The sequence below is a fragment of the Carassius carassius genome, chromosome 49, assembly GCF_963082965.1.
Source record: "Carassius carassius chromosome 49, fCarCar2.1, whole genome shotgun sequence".
Taxonomy (NCBI): Eukaryota; Metazoa; Chordata; class Actinopteri; order Cypriniformes; family Cyprinidae; genus Carassius; species Carassius carassius.
This window is the reverse complement of record NC_081803.1, coordinates 16014002-16031706: the sequence shown is the minus strand read 5'-3', so window position 1 is coordinate 16031706 and position 17705 is coordinate 16014002. Positions and strand designations below refer to the sequence as shown.

The window sequence follows — 17705 nt, the reverse complement described above, 5'->3', positions numbered from 1 at the left end:
GAATAATGACATCAATTGGAGGGCCCAATTAATTCGAATTAGGCTACAACAAAAAAAAAAAAAAATTGATGGGATTTCAAAGGGCCCTCTCCCTAGATGGGTCAGGTCCACTTTTCCCCCCACTACCACGCCCATGTATATATATATATACATATATATATATATATATATATATATATATATATATATATATATATACACATATATATATATATATATATATATACACATATATATATATATATATATATATATATACACATATATATATATATATATATATATACACATATATATATATATATATATATATATATGATCAACTACTAACTCGTTTTCCCTTTATTTTTGTCTATTTTAATTTTATTTTTGGCAGTTTACAAGACACGGTGACAAAGTATCAGAAAAGAAAGAACAAAACGTGAGAATCCTGAATGGTGTTTGTTTCACAGCTGTTTGTTGGTTTGAGTTTGTAATGCTATTCACTGTAAGAACATGTGAAAATGCTGTTGTATTATTCTGCAGTCCAACAAACCATGTGAAGTCTTACATGGCAAACGTTATTTTCAGATGAAATGGGAAGAATTAATAATCAAATAACTAATTTAATACAGCAGCATTTTCCTGTCTTCATGAGCATGTGCTGTACATTTAACAATATCATCATGTGTTGCTCATCTGTTTTTACCCATTATTACACCAGCCATATTTTCATCACAGCCATTTTTACATCCAGGAAAATATGAAAATATCACATTTAAAAACTGAAAAACACAGAAAAAAACATTGTTAAATTAATCCCACTCTAGACCCATTTCATTGTGTGTTTGTTTGAAAATCCAAATTTATGTATTAAGTTTCCACTTCCAGACTGAATTTTGATTCTGCATAAAGTTCCCCAGGTGTTCTGTGAATTTCTAGAGCAACTTGCTAACTGTATCTTGCTACTTATCTTAACTACTTAGCAAGTTGTGATGTGTTCATGTGTGTCGTTGTGCTAGGATTTGGGAAGGGGGAATAATTGCATTCGGTTTGATTTTCTGTAATTGGATGGAACTGCGATATGCAACCAATAGAATCAGATTGTCACGGTCGATTAGTGTTTGAATGTGAGCTGTGTGTGTGCTTAAGCTTTAAATTGTGTGACAGAATGTTAAAATTCTCCAGAAACGTCTGTAGCCTAAATCCACAGTATGGCGTCCCCGATTGTGTGTTTATGCAATTTTTGTAGACAGATTTATGCTAGTACAAGCTTTTGTGTATATTCATAAAATCAAACTATAGTAACTGTAAAGGCTCATGGGAATGATCTTACATGTACCACTACATTCTCAGACCTCCACAGATAAAATGCAGTAAAAGATCTGACTTCAGTGTTTGACATGAGCCATTTCTTTCTCTCGTATCTTCTAAAATAGAGGCAGTTGCTGTGGAACAGATTCAAATGTTCTTTTCCCCAATTTCTTTTATTGGTACTAACAACTAACTGAAGTAATGTGACCCTCTTGCCCTGACCAGCCAAAATGACCTTTATATCGGCTGCTACATTTGATTGCGGTTCTCTTTTTGGCAGTGGAGATGAATCGGATATGGACTCTGAAGTGGAGGACCGCATGGATGGGGTGAAGTCATTGCTCTCCAAGAGCAATGGATCCACCGAGACACTCTCTGATGAAGGTACCTAGAGGGCCACCAGGTCAGCATGGAATCCTTTTAGTTGCATATTACAGTTTCATCATTTGATAATTTCATCATTTCATCATTTGATGATCCCCAGAGCTGGAGAAATCAAACCCCATTTAATATTGGTGGGAAACTAGTGACTAAATGATGAGTTTGTTTATGTTTAATGTATGTTTTATTTTTGGAAGTATACATTAAAGCTTTAAAGACATAAAAAATAGTTTTGTGAATTTTAGTGTTCTAATCTATAATCTAGCTAGTGAACCCCTTTCAAGTTATACAAAATACATATTTAACAGATGCATATTTAACTTACAGTGTTTCATTTAATCCTCCATGAGTTTTCTGTGGAAGGCTGATTGAACAGTTGTTCAAAGAGTATAGGCAGCTTTTGTAGCTACAGGATAAGAACATTGGGGGCGCTACTGATGTGTTTTACCAGCCAAGAGTTACATATGTCCTCTCCATCTGTAAGAATTGCTAATAAGCTCAAGACAGCATTTGATGGCGTTGGATTCATGACTGTCTCACCAGGAGCTGCTGTTACTGTTCTGTTCCCCAGTAGTATTAGTATGGTGTGGTTACATAACTGCCATTAGGAGTTTAATCCTTTTAAGTTTATTCCTGGTGTTGGTGTAAAATATGCTCCTAAATTACCTCTCAAATCTCTTTCGTTCTTTGAATTCATGTTTATCTCTGTCATGGGTATCATCCTGTTTCATTCATTGATTATCTGAAATTCTGCCACTTTTAATGTCACTTCTGTCTGTCTCAGACACACCAATGCTGCTAATGCAGATGTGAAAGATATAAAAGAAGGAAAAGAGGGAAAAGAGGGCAAGGAGGAAGTAAATAAAGATTTGGATGAGAGCCGTTCAGTGTTTGTGATGAGTTCGCTCAGCTACAGGAAACGCTCCCATCAGAAGGACAGGAATGGAGGTGCAGGGGATGACAGCTCCCTCTTCAGTGCCCTTCGAAGTAGCCGGACATGCCTGACAGATTATAATTGCACAAAGCTAAAAGCAAATCCACAGACAGGGCTCAGACTGGTGATAACCTGGATGACCGAGGTCCACTGATATCCCAGGCATACTCTGATGCTGCCAGTAAGGCCAAGAAAGGCCTAGACCGTCACTGGACCAAAATCAGTCCAGAATTTGATAAGAGTCCATGGTGTCCTCAGTTGCCCCGAGCCGGGCTTCCACACGCTGTGGGATTGGCCAAGATGATGATGCTCAGTCTGGTGTGAGCAAGTTCAGCTTGCGACGTAGTACTTCTTGGATGGATGACAGCCGCAGTGATTATGGGCCAAACTAGTATGAGCCAACGATCTAGAAGCCGCAGTCCTGGAAGCACCAGCGTCGGCTCACAAATATCCTTGGCATGCAGCACCCGACTTAACGAATTTGGAGTTCGTTTCCGGAAGCTCACTGAGTTCCTTCAGCTCCAAGAGCAGCAAGTGGAAAAACAAGAAAAAGAACAGGCGCTCTGAGTCTGACAGCTCCTCCAATGAGGGTCATACTCGGCAGCATTCCAGACAGAAAGAAAAGAGACGATCCAGAAGGTCAAGAAAGAAAGAATCTGGAACGTCCAAGTCAGAATCTAATTCTGAATCATCATCTTCAAGCTCTGCATCAACAGTTACATACCGCAGCTCAAACAGTGTGAAGAGAACCCCAGGGCAGAAAGCCTCAGATGGGGGACTGGAAAGTCCTGATGAAGAACGACCCCCAGCAAAAAAGAAATAAAGAAACAGAAGAAAAAGGTGGACAGTCTGGTTATGAAGTATCTCTACAAGCAGTGATTAAAGATCATTTACAGGTGACCCTGAATGGACCAGACTGACACTGACACTGTTTCCTGGACTTGGTTTTGAGTTTGGACACAGACATATTCAAAGTGTGGCCACATACAGTACTGTACTAACACACAAATGCTTATCTTGATTTTGTCAAGTAGGACATGTTCCTTGTTGGTCCTGGAACTATATGCTGTCAATCAGATCCTTCTGGTAGATTAGACTTAGATTTTGAAACTCAAAACACTGCATGAACCTATTATTATCAACCATTTGATTTTATGGTTAATGGTTAAGGATATGTTGGGTACTTACAGTAATAGAAAAGGATAAGGGATAGGCTTAGGTCTTTTTGTTGATTTGACAGAATTCTTGTTCCAAGACCAACAAAAGATATTCTAGGAAACACAGTAAGCCACAATTAATGTACACAAGGCTTTAGATATACTGGTAGAGTTTAAACTGATAATTGAGCAAGACCTTATTGCAAACAGAGAGGGTGTTTTGGAACCGCTGTAGTTGTGCATTTGTGCATGAGTGAATGTCAGGGACATTCACTCATTACCTTTGTTTTGCTATCGATCTTTGCATGGCATTGTGCCCATCTGTTCTTTCACAAGGAAAAGGTCTAAAGATGTGGCTATAACCTTCTCTTCCTGTTTCTAAAAAAATATTTTGTCTTTTTTTCCTCCAGCCCCCCTCTGTACAGACTACACTCAATGCAACATGATGAAGATAACACTGGACCAGAGGAAGACTACACAAACTGAAAGTACAATACTTGAAGACAGTAATGGTGATTGCCAACCTTCGGAAAGCACTTCATAGAGCTGATCTGCTTCTCACATGCACTGAAAAGTGCCTCTGTTTACCTCTCATCTACCCTAATACTGATTTACTTTGGTTTCTCCATAGCTTACAAGGGGACTTTAGTTCATCACCGCTGGTCTACATATACAGTGTGTTTTAGAGTACTTTTCTGCAGCTGCAAGGCACTTGTATTTATTTAGATCTCACGTGTCTTAATGAACAATCCCTCCAAGAAAATGAAGCAATATATTGTAAAAAAGAAATAAGAGTCTTTATCTAATCTTTATTTTGTTTGGTTGAGTGTCTGCTTCATGATATATTTTGCCATGAATTTGCTTGAGTGAACCATGTAGCACAGCTTTGCTGTAGTTTGCAGTTAAGGAAATTGGGTATTTATCTATCTCTCCTTTGTTTCTTTATGAGCTGGTGAACTTCTGTTAACCAGAGGAGGTTCATTTGAATGGCAGCATTTTCATTCTAAACCTCTTTAAGATTCTGTTTATTTTCTTGGGGGTGCTTCATTTTTGGGCCTTAAATTACATTTTTACCCATTAGTTTAAGATAATAATTTAGTATTATATATTTTCTGCCAAAATCAGTAATTGATGGGAGTCTAATAATTTCTGATGTGTTTGTGGGTAAGTGTGGTGTGTGCATGTATAGCGTGCGCTTGTATGTGTGTGTCCTCCTCTGTTTTTCTATGCATTAAATAATAATTTTATTATGAAAATACATGCAAACAAGAGACTGTTCAGTGGTTTATGCAGTAAAAGCAAAATGATATATAAAAGCAATATATATATATATATATATATATATATATATATATATATATATATATATATATATATATATATATATATATATATATATATATATATATATATATATATAAGAAAGAGTTTTGCATTAGTTTTATTATAAATAAAAGATGCTGCTCCATTTTTATGGCTGTGAACTTGATTTCTGACACATATGTGTCTAAAGAGTGTCAGTGGGGTAGTTTCAGCAATTATTCCCAGAAGTTGCATACAGCCAGAAGATTCAGCAAGCTCTTATCAACAAACTGTTACTAAATTTAAATGGGCAGTTTGTAGGTGTGCCATCTGATCTGATCTGAGATAAACGTATAAATGCAATATTCTATTATATTACATAACATTATATCACCAATAACCACATTTTTGGAGGGCTTTTAATTTGGAGGGTTTTCTTCATGTCTGCTGCAGGGATTTCTAATATGAGTGATCAGTCAGCTTAGGTGATTGGTATCCAAAACTAATTCTCAAGATGGCAGCGTCCATGTTGTGTACTTCAGTACTTTCAAAGCAATTGTTCTCCAGGTATATTAGATTGCAAGCTAATGAAAAATAATATGAGTGTGATAACTCCTTTTATCACAAACTGCCTGAGACATTGTTGTCTCTGAATAGGGAAGTTTAGAATCTTGACAGATCAGAAAATATAACAATAGGCCTTATTTAATTGTGTGGATTCACAATTGGTGCATAAACTTGTTTTAGAGCATATATTATCCTCAGTTGCCCTTATAACAACAGTGTACATTTGTTGGGTTTTCAAATTGGTATTGAGAGATTTATCTTATTTTCAAGGTTTAAAAAAACATCTGTCTAGCAGGCTAGAAGGAACACTGTGTGCAAACACAAGAATATAATTTAATCCCTGGAGTCTCCAGGGGGGCCTTACATAAACAGCGTTGTGGAAATGCACAGGAGAGCCATGCTGGGATTTCCACTGCTTTGTGTTTGGGCTCATCTACAGTATCTGTCTAGTCTGTTCTGAGCCATGTTCACTGATATCATTTGTTCTTCAGTGGAAAAGTTAAATCAGCAGGACCCTGTGGTTTAAATCCTCCCTGGCATTGTCCCGTGAGTTTCCAGAGGTTTATGGTGCTTTGATTTTATCTGTCAGAGGAAGTGAAGGATGTGCACTGTTTTAGAAGAGTGCTGTTTTCAGTGTAAGCCTACATGACAATAATGTGTAGTGCATGAAGATTTGTTTTTTATGACATGTAGTCTTGCATGCTTAGTTTTGGTTCAAGTTCAGTACTGATCGATGGTTTGGTTTTGTTGGTTCTGATATTCTTGTCAGACCTTCATTTGACAAGTGAATCACATCAAAGAGATACCAATCTACTAAATAGACTAATGGAATGCTTTTTGCCAAAATCAGATTAAAGGATAGGAATTAAAGGCCTATTATAATTATAACCATAAAGTTTTAAAAGTTGTGTATTGCGCTGTTCTGACAGATGACGGGTTGTTTCAGAGGTATTTTAATATCACATATAAAAGTTCCAATTCTCAGTGAGTTTAAACTTATACTAGAATCCTGTGATTTAACACCTGTCTTTTTCTTTCCATTGATGGCGGCAATCCCAAAGCTAATTAACATAGCCCTCTCTGGGTTGAGGATGGATTTCTTCTGCTTTAGCTAATGGTCTTTTAATGTGTCCATTGTCAGACAAAGTCAATATAAATTTACTTAATTATTCCCCTAATAAATATGCTGATTTTCTCACTGTGCAGTTTCTGTTTGGAGCCCCATTGAAGTGTGGGGAATATGTGTTGACTGCAGACTGATTGAGAGGGATCGGGAACATCAGGAGTCATGAAACAAAGCAGCTAATCGTTTTTTAACAGCTTGCTTTATAACTGCAGGGTTGGGAGACATAAAAGATTTGCAATATGTGAAAGAATTATTCTTAACTAAAAAATACAGCATTTGTGTTATTCATGCTTTAGTGCTCTCTACAGCGTTTATAACATTATAGAGATCCCTCTAAAGGCTTGTTTCAGAACTTTAAACTGCTTAAAAGCGCAAATTAATTAGCCATTTAATTCCAAAGTTCATTAGCAGAGCAGATAGGATGAATTCTGTAGGGTATATACAGTATAGAAAAATGATCCAACCACAGATTACCAGGCTCAGGTTTCAGCAGCAGTCTAGAAATTCTGCACATGATGCAGACTTTGAAAACTTGAATTCACTCACACTTTGATACTGTCATTCTAAACCTCTTTTAACCACAAGTAGAGGAATGTTTCACACTTGTAATTTAGCTGTGTTAGCACCGCTTTTTACCCGGAGTAATGAAACCCTGCTCAGAGCAGGGTTAGAACTGCTTTTGTGGTGTTAAAGGGGTCATATGATGTTGCTAAAAAAAAAAGGACATTAAGTTGTGTATTTTGTGTAATGCAATTTGTTAATACAGTTTAAGTTTAAAAAAACACATTATTTTCCACATACTGTACATTATTCTTTCTCCTCTATGCCCGGCCTTTCTGAAACGCGTTGATTTTTACAAAGCTCTTTGTTCTGAAAAACGAGGTGTGCTCTGATTGGCCAGCTATCCAGTGTGTTGTGATTGGCCAAATACCTCAAGCATGTGACAAAAAAGTTACACCCCTTACCACACTGTGATGCCATGTCCCGGTGCGACAAGACAAAAACAATAAAACCCATCACAAACGGGGCATTTGTTGCATCCAGTGGGGACATAATTACTGATTATAATGACTAATACTGTCTTTTTAGGCGTTGCGTTGCATCGCACCACGTAAACATAAAACCATCTCTGCATTTGTGATTGGAGAAATTACAAACAATAAGCGCTACTCTACACTGTTCAAAACTCGGATTTGAATCATCAGGAGCAAATTCTTTAAATATGAAAACATACTTCCAGACTGAGTCAGAACAGCCGACATTGTAGGCTACTCTCCCAGGATCAGGAAAAAATAATTGTCGGGTTTGGGCTTAATTTATATCATCTTACTCGGGCTCGGGCCGGGCTCGGGCTTGCGCTCCAGTTTCCGAGGTAAACAAGCGGTCATGTGATGTGTTTCATTAGCACGAGAAAGATGCGAAAATGAATGCTGAGTAGATGTAACGGAGGCTTGCCTCTGGCGATTACGTTTTGGTTGCACCAGCAACTAAAGCAAAGTCTGAGGTGTGGAAAAGTTTTGACAATGTTTATAATGAGAATAATGAGTGAATAATGATGAACCATCAGTGAGCGCAGGAACGCGCTGAAGACATCTTACAGTGGATTCAATCATTTTCCTCCACAAAACATGTAGACCTAGCCTAATCTCTGTGAGTAAAGGTTTTTTAAATGATAACTAAATATTCATTGAGTCTTAAATGCATAATGTGGACAGAGTATTTACGCTAATGTTGGCATTATTCTTTTATTAAATGTCAGCTGCTAGTGCGAAGCAAATCTTGCGGAGCCTTTATCTTAATTTCGTTATTGCCAAATACCCATCTTAATTTAAAATTTATCTTAATTTAATTTGTTAAAAATGACAGGCTATTTATAGGCTAAAATGAGCCTTTGTCTAGAATGCTGAGATGTTACGATGTTACAGAGGACTTATTTTATTTCTTTATTCCAACTTCCAAGTGGTCTAGTCTAGTGGTCTAATTATGTTAAAACTTGTATAAATGACTCATTCTTGACAAAAGGCAAAAGAGCTGTGTGTGTGCGCACATTTGAATAATGTCGGGCTGTAAACGGGTTCGGGCTTTAAAAAAGCTGTCAATCAAAATGTACTTGTCGGGCTCGGGCCGAAACCTGTCGGGCTCGGGTCCTGTCGGGCCTAACTTTTAAGGCCCGATTACAGCTCTACACAGCGTCTCCATGACATGGCGGCAGTGGCAACAACAATACTACAGTGAGAATCAAAGTTATGCCTTCTTATTTCAACATTTGGGCGGTGTTATGCAAATCTTCCCACACAGTGATGTAGATGTGGGGGTGTGTTTAAACTAGGCATTTTAGGAGGGCGTTAACGAGTCTTAACTTTTAAATAGAATATCTCTTTGGGTTTGAGACTTCAGTCTTTGCAACTTTAGGAATCTTATCTATTCACAAACAGCTTTTAACACTTTTAAAACTTGAAATCGCATTATATGACCCCTTTAACCCATGCATTGTGGTGCTGAATGTTCTGCAGTGTGAAATGACAGTTAGAATGTTACTGCTAGATGCTTAGCAACACACAACAATCACATGCCTCAAATTCACATGCTCTGGATAGTCATAGAAAAAATGAATGTTGTATCCAGCTTTTTCCTAACAAGTCTACTGCATTTTCGATTATGGGAGGCATTTCCTGTTTGGAGAAGTGGCACTTAAAAAGCCTGAAACAAATAATAAAGTTGCGATACAAATAATCATTATCCATCAGTTTGACTGAATTAACTGTCATGTTCTATTTTCAAAAATCAGGAGACCATGGTATATACTATGGTGACATGATATAACAAGAATATATGTGGCAAGAGCTCTTTTCAGTCCGCTGCATTCTTATCCTCCTTATTTACTTTATTCCTTTGTATTTCACTGTAACAATATGAAAAATAACAACATAAACTAATAAGGTCATAATAACAATATGTCCTGTGAATAATTCACTGAAATGAACAAAGAATCTCTCGTTTTTTTTTCACACGGATGCTTTAAAATGTAATTGTCTCCCCTTTTCACATCTAATCCCTATTAGCAATGTTTACTAGAATGTTTCTAAAGCAGATAATTGTAATATTTGTTATATGCAATAGAAAGGGTGTGAGATGTCTGATGGTGTGAAGGTCAGTGGCAGTTTAATAGAGCATAATTCTCATTTGGTAAATGAATTATCAGTGCTGTCCCATAAATCACTGGAATAAATCAGTTAGGGACCCAAGTGACTCCTTCACTAATGCATGCCAAACAGTCAGAATATCCTCTGACCTTTATAAGGCCTGGTACTTGTTTGAGGGAAGGTCATATATTCTACTTCCGGGGGTCATTTGGCAGCTGAGCGACTGCCATTAGCTGTCTGGCTTCAGGTTTTATAGACGTCCTAGGTTGTAGGTAATATTGAGTGCAACAGTGACCTCTCAGTTTTTTTCAAGTGGACTTTTTTCAACATTCGTTAAAAAATGCAACTAAATCAGTATAATATAACTATTGACTATTATTCATTAAACTTTATACCATTAATTTGACATTTATTGCAAAATATTTTATCTTAACATACTGTAATATAATTTGACTGAACAGGAATTTAATCAATTACATGTGCCACAATTCAGAATTATGTTAACACTGTGTAACACCTTTAAAGTGTTATCGCTAACAGGCAATGAGAAAATGAATGTAATTTTAATTTCCAAACTCCACTATTGCACTCTGGAGAGTTTAGGGTAGTGACTGATTAAAAAGGGTTATTGTGTTGTGTTTGGGGTCGATCAGATATCTGAGCGCTCTGCACATTTGTGGATCAGTCATTGTATAACCAGGTTGAAAATGATTAATGCTGCGTTAAACCGCAGACAGAGATACAATCAGAGCTCTGGGATTCTTTACCTCTGTGATATTTGCAGATTGTTTTGTTGTGCAGCTTTGTGCAACACTTCAACACCTTCCTCACAACTGTCACAGAAGATGCTGAGAAACTCGTTTTCACACACTCAAGAGTTGTGATGTGAGCCTGTGTTTATGTAGTCTTGTAGCATTGTGTTTGGATGAATTATGTGTACTGTATGTGATTTTCTTGCTTCCACTTATAGACAAGATCACAGTGTTGGTTAAAATAATGGTAGATAATGATAAATAATAAAATGCCTCAATAAAAACATTAATACTCAAAGTACATTACAATTCAGAAGTTTGGGGTTGGTTACATTTTTTATGTCTCGAGAGAAGTCTCTTGTGCTCACTCACTCATACTAATTTTATATTTTAAAATGTATTTCATCAGCAGTCATTTCTCCAGTCTTCAGCGTCACATGAGCCTTTAAAAATCTTTTATAAGTTCAAGAAACTTATTATTATCGATATTGAAAATAGTGGGCACTTCATATTTTTGTAGAAACCGTGCTACAATTATTTTTTCAGTATTCTTTAGTGACTAGAAAGTTCAAAAGAACAGCTTTTATTTGAAATAGAAATCTTTTTAACATTTTAAATGTCTTCACTGTCAGTTTTGAACAATGTATTGCACCTTTACTGAATAAAAGTATTCATTTCTTTGAAAAAAAGTTAATTACTCCATATTTTTGAATGGTATAGTATAAATATTCCATGTTTTCTACAAATTAATGCTGTACATGGACATAAAATTTACTAAAGCGGCATTTCAAATGGTTGGAGATGTAGTATAAGGACAGGACACTGCCGTCACTGCTTGAAATGTCATGTCATGTACCCATTTTCTGCTAAAATGGCTTATTAGCAGTCTGAGCTTCGGCCCCATACTCATGAATATTAATATTGCCACCCCAACATGAAAACAAAGAAATGTTTGTTCTTGCCTGATGAATAATTTACTTGGTCTTAAAAGTGGTCACAGGTGTGTGAGTCTCAAATAAAAGAACGTTTTTTTTTTTAATCACAATTTAAACCTGGGGGTCAGACAGAACCTGTTTCCTCCTGAGGTGAAATCCGTTGTGTAAAAGCATAAAACTCTTTTATATAATCTCATGCTGATATGATCTCAGCAGCAATTCTACAAAAAAAAACACAGGCTCAAAACGTGATGTATAATCTCATGTAAGTATAGAAGGAGAGCCCCAGTATGTTTAATCTCAAATGTGTAGCTTGTTTTTTTAACATGAGTGATTTCATACTCTGAAATACACAGAATAAGGCTGCATGGATTGTGTGGGTCAAGTTTCACATTGTGGTGTTTAAATGTGGAAGGTGTTCAGCTATGGTCTATAATACTGTACACTAAGCCTCAGTCATCATTATTCACATGAATATGTGAGGGTCACAGGAATTGTGAGATGGCTGTGAGTGGGTGGAGAAGACCACACTTAGGTTGTACATGATATTGAACAAACCTTGGAAGGATTTCGTTTTATTATTTGAAATCACATGGTCTCATTCATGCTTTTTCTGCAGCCATTAGGATAATGCAGTTTCAGAAACATCAGCTATTGAGATGTATAGCAATGCTAAAAGAGCCCTCTCAGGTTTTATATGGCATCTTCATTGCATACAATTGACGCAGAGTGCTTGGGTATGAAACACATCATTTCTGCTCATGTACTGTAGACAGAATGACTTCATCAGTACAGACAGAGCTGTCCAGTCCTGAGTGGGAATGTTTTCAGAGAGAAAGGCTCATTTAGCAGAACAGAGGGAGGCTATGACATCAGCAGACGGAGACAAAAATATCTGGCAGCTGTGAAAGGCTTGGTGCCTGAATCACACTTCCCATAGCAGTTTTGATCAAATCCTCAGATACACATATACTCAAGTAGATCTACATTTAAGATGTGAATTTCATCTTTCATTTACTCTAAGTGGCATTTAAACAATACAGATTACATATTTTTTTATATATTTAGTTATTATATATTAGTTATATATAAAACAATTTTAATAAGTACCTGCTCCTTTCCAGTATGCTTAATTATATAAATATAATATAATATATATATATATATATATATATATATATATATATATATATATATATATATATATATATATATATATATATATATATATATATATATATATATATATATTTTTTTTTTTTTTTTTTTTTTTTTTTTTTTTTTTAATTACTAATGCAGTTTTTTTTATGGCCAGACCTGCTACTGTCATTGCTAAGGACACAGCAAATCTTATTTCCGTTATGGAAGGATATAGATTAATTCCTCAGTAATATTGTCTAAATGGCTGTTTAGTTAGCATCCCATCCGAATGAATTTAGAGCCTGTGAAGATAATGATGATCGCTTCATTACCTCAACACATTGGTCAGTCTATTTCACGGCCGTAATTTTCATTAGCTAAGCATTAGCTAACTTTTTTTCAACAGTAGTGCTGGACAGCTGAAATCTCTTGCTGCGTGTGTAAGCAATGAGTTACAAGCATAAAAAAAAACTCAAACTGTCTGGCCGAATATACAGTACAGGATGTAAAATGGAGCCAGAAGAACCTGATGTTGTTTCTACAGTTTTTCCTCCTTCTGGTTTTGTTTTAGTTTGTACTATATAAGAGATGTACAGTAGTTCCAGAACTATTTGGAAACTTTGGACAATTTGATGGAAAAATGTACTTAAATTCAGGCCATCCAAGATGTAGATGAGTTAAAATATGAGTACTCTCGCCATAATATAGCTTTCTCTTGTCTGAATCTGGAGAAAAAAATGCACATATCACAAATTGTTTACATCGAAAACAGTTCTAAACAAATATGTGGATTTTGATGTGAAAGGACAACAGGGAATTAACTTAAAAAGGAAGTTTTATTGTGGATTATGGATGTGCATTTTGGCCAGAAGTGACAGTTTAAAATTAAAAAGCCTCAATGATGGATTTGTTTTGTGCAAACATACAGCTTTTCACTACACAAGACATTAATTGACGGACTGGAGTCGTGTGGGTTATTGTAATGTTTTTATTAGCTGTTTGGATACTCATTCTGATGGCACCCATTCACTGCAGAGGATTCATGGGTGAGCAAGTGATGTAATGCTAAATTTCTCCAAATCTGTGCTGATGAACAAATAAACTCCTACATCCTGGATGGCCTGAGGCATATTCAGCAACATAAAATTTTTAGGCGAACTATTCCTTTAAACCCCGCTTAATTGAATATCATCATATTAGATAACAAAATATAAAATCATATAGTGTCTGCAAGTAAATGATTTTCTAAGAAGTCAGAACTAATTTCAATTAAACCATTTTTGCTAAAAGAATCTTATAAATCAAAATGTTAAATTTAAAACCCAACAAAGTTTTCCTTCAAAACATTGCTATTATTTTAACCAACTTAGACCAATCACTCACTGTCCCTCCCCCCAACCAGGAAAATGTTTAACTTGTTCTCATTACATTAAGACGATAATTATGTATCTGATGTAATTCACTTCTGCCTCTCCGCACACAAAAGCTGCTGCTGTAAATAAGCCCAACGCTGCTGGGTGAACGCCAGGCTGCTGTCCAGAGTGTCCAGGCGCGCTGAGGTTGACTGGAGCTGTCCGCGGTGCTGAACCTCCACCGCGCAATCCGTGTATAACAGTCCGTGAGTCGAGCTCTCTCTGCGTTGCTGCCGGAGCTCTGCGCGATTCACCGGGAAAAAGGCGAATAGCTCATACGCTTACAAGACCTTACGGACATTTTATTTGACGCTCGAGTGATTCTCACAGCATTGTTTAACACAAGGAAATATTGTAGTGTTTTCTGTGGAGTCGTTTCAGTATGTGTGTAAAGATCGAGCTCCAAAAGAACTTGCTCATTCTGCTGCTCATTCTGACTCTTTCAGTGATTTACACGCATTGTCAAGGTGAGTATTTTTAAGTGCTTAAATCTACTAATGCTGCTGTTTGTAATAGAGTTACATATGCACAATCTTTGGCTCAATGAGTAACTGGGATTGTACTGTCTGGGGTTTTACTGGTAAAGGATTTCTCCACACACGCACACATCATGCCATTTACGTACAATAACAAATTACAAATATATTTAGACAGTTTAGGATATATTTAGAGGTTAATTGTTGATGTGTTGTACTTTAACAGAAAAAATGCAAGACTGCATGAAGTCGTCATGCAAAAACTTTTTTCTGTAGCCTAGTGTTGTGAGTAAAGTCACATTGACGCGGTATTGGATTAAAAAACAGACGTTGAGCAACAAAATGGTGTCTCAGATGCGTATTCAAATTTAAACTACAAACTTGAAACGCCTGTCTTGACACTGGCAGCGCTTTTTAAAAACACAAATATAGACGCTATAGCGAAAATAAGTCGCGTTAGTCTGGAGGTAACCACAGAAACAATACGCTTCACTATGATGCGATCTGCAGTAGTAATTATCGGACGGAATATTAACAAGACACGGCGAGAATTTATATTATCACTACATATAGGTATATTTAAAAAGTATTTTAGATAACTGACGCTAACAATTTATGCTTCTCGAGAGACGAACCGTATACTGCGACTCGAAAAATAGATATTTTATCGTATCAGTAGCCTCAATTTGAAACATTTCACAAGTCAAATATCGGCGAAGCGTTACAACGGGACATAGTGATTGTTCTGAGAGTCTCTGCAGCTCAAGATAATGAGACTAATCCTGAAGATCAGATTAACCCCGTCCCGAACTGAGCTGTTTATGTTTTACGAGTTTAATAACATACTCTATCTCAGCTTATTCGGGTCATTTTAGCAGTAACTGTTTGACTGCAGATGGCAGATTTTATATAGGCTATGATAAAGTTTCTTCATAAGTCAGTGCATTGTTTCGTTTATTTAATTTAGTGACACAGCATGTTTGGCGTCCATGCTGTGTTGGGATAATGAGATGCAGCCCTCCTATCCCGTGGCCTCCTGTTTGCTTTATAAGTACAAATTCTGCATTTTTCACTCATAGGACGTTTTTGTGTTTATTAATCTTGATAAGTCTTGTTGCACATTTCGGTATTAATCACATTCATTAGGCTATCAGCAAGAACAGTAACTGTGCATGTTTTTCTGCATTGTATATCATACTGTACCTGTGTAGATTCCTCTATCTGTGGTTGTTTTTTAATGTTATGTTTCCCAATTACAAAATGAGGTTTTATTAGTGCATTATAGTGCATTTAGGGTGGTGGTACATAGAGTTAATGTCACTGCATGATGCCTTATTGAGCTCTGAATGTAAGTTTTATAAGATGTATTTGAGAGTGAAAGAGTCTTTTAGGCAGCCAGAGGAAAATTTCTTTCTATTTCATGCAGAAATATGTGAAGTAATTTTGAAGTGAGCACTAGGTCTTTACAAAGGTCTATTTCTGCATTCATTTCGCTGAAGCTTTCTTATCAGATCCTTTCATAATTCTGTGCAAGATTCTTCCTCTCATATTCTGGCTTTTCAAAAACAGAAGCATGCAACAATCTGATGGTTTCAATTTCTGCCTTTCATACCTCTGATTTCATGGGAGGGTTTGAAAATGTTCAACACTTGTTTTTGGGATTTCTGGTGATTAGCTTGATCAAGGGCTATTCAGAAGCTGCTAGTTGACATAATTAGTCTGGCGCTTTGTCAGTTTATGGCTTGTAAATGAGAGTCATTATGGCAGAATGCTCTCTAATATCGTCATGCTGTCTAAATATATGACAAACCTTCCCTTTGCTGTCTCTCACAGAAAACTGGAAGATCAGAGTGTTTTGGGGTTCTTCTAAGAGGACTTTTTCTCTGATGATGGTTTATGTACGTACATATGTTTCTAATTTACACAGAAAAGAGAGAGGAACCAGAGGGTAAATATACCAAGACAAACCACGATCCTTAGCTGATATTATTTCCAGTTTATTCATCAAATAGAAATGGGAGGTTAAAGGAATAGTTCACCCAAAAATTTAAATCTGTTTAGAATTAACTCACCTTGCAGGCCATCAAAGATGTAGATGATTACTTGTGGATTACTGCACTCTAAAAAATTATTTCAGTGACACACCGGCACAAGAACCAGCACTATTTTGGTTAAAGGGAAAACAGAAAATAAAATGTTACTTTTAAATGTTACTGTAACGGAGTACAAACTTCATAATCACGGGAAGAAGGAGGCGGGAACCGGCGAACATTCAAATAAAAACTTTTAATACCAAAATAAACACAAAACAGCACGACAGCCCCTCGTGGATGACTGCCGCGCACAAACAAAAACCAGACACAAAATAAAGCCCAGACCTGGTCCTCTTCCGTCCTTCACTGTCGGCGCCCCTCTTTTCCTTCCAATCTCCTCCGTGGGACTCGAGACCGGTGAGTGGAGCAGTGAGTCGCTCCATTCCCACGGCTCTCGGCCCCACTCCACTCGTCACAGTTACATTTTTTGTTTTAAATAATGCTTGTTAAACTTATACTACTGTACATCTTAAATGGCCTGAGGGTGAGTAAATACTCAGTAAATATTTATTTCTGGGTGAACTATAGCTTCAAGTTGGTTGCATTGCATTGTGGCCTACAGCTTTGACACAAAAGCAATAGCAGGCTTGTCTGAGATTGTCTTTTCTTCTAAAGAAAGACAGCATAATACGTTTAAAACCATTTATCGTAGCTTCTTGTCTGTGTTATTATTATGTTAAGCCCTTAAATTCTGCAACACACATTTCCTTTTGTGTCAAAATAGCATTTAAAACACTTTAACCGACACGCTGTGATGGTTCATGTATTGATTTCAAGTGTTTTCATATCAGCCTAAAGGGTGGCAACATTGACTTCTTGGGCATCAATACCCACTGATCCTTTTGAAAGCGCAAGGCTGAGGCTCTTTACATGCCAGGCACCTGCAGCCATACAGCCATCAAATTGGTATATTTAAGAGGAAGATTAAAAGTTGATATTCTGACTTTTAAAAAGCCACAAGTTCACTGGCCGCCTAATCTCCCTCTTGTTATAT

The 17705-nt window shown here is 36.7% G+C and overlaps 2 protein-coding genes across 5 annotated transcripts in view; both read left to right on the top strand.

The window, feature by feature from the left end:
- LOC132132172 (unconventional myosin-XVIIIa-like) overlaps positions 1-5021 on the top strand; it is a 55947-nt gene extending 50926 nt beyond the window's left edge. Inside the window, exons 39-41 of one of the 2 annotated variants that reach the window (XM_059544476.1) lie at positions 377-421; positions 1574-1696; positions 4176-5021. In XM_059544476.1, coding sequence (XP_059400459.1) covers positions 377-421; positions 1574-1685 — 157 coding nt within the window. In that variant the 3' untranslated portion in view covers positions 1686-1696; positions 4176-5021. The remainder of the gene's footprint in view (positions 1-376; positions 422-1573; positions 1697-4175) is intronic. The other variant, XM_059544477.1, reaches the window with a different exon arrangement.
- A 9176-nt stretch (positions 5022-14197) lies between these two features.
- LOC132132730 (seizure protein 6-like) overlaps positions 14198-17705 on the top strand; it is a 36939-nt gene continuing 33431 nt past the window's right edge. For 2 of the 3 annotated variants that reach the window (XM_059545231.1, XM_059545229.1), the window contains exon 1: positions 14198-14609. In XM_059545231.1, the coding sequence (XP_059401214.1) occupies positions 14525-14609 (85 nt within the window). In that variant the 5' untranslated portion in view covers positions 14198-14524. The remainder of the gene's footprint in view (positions 14610-17705) is intronic. The other variant, XM_059545230.1, reaches the window with a different exon arrangement.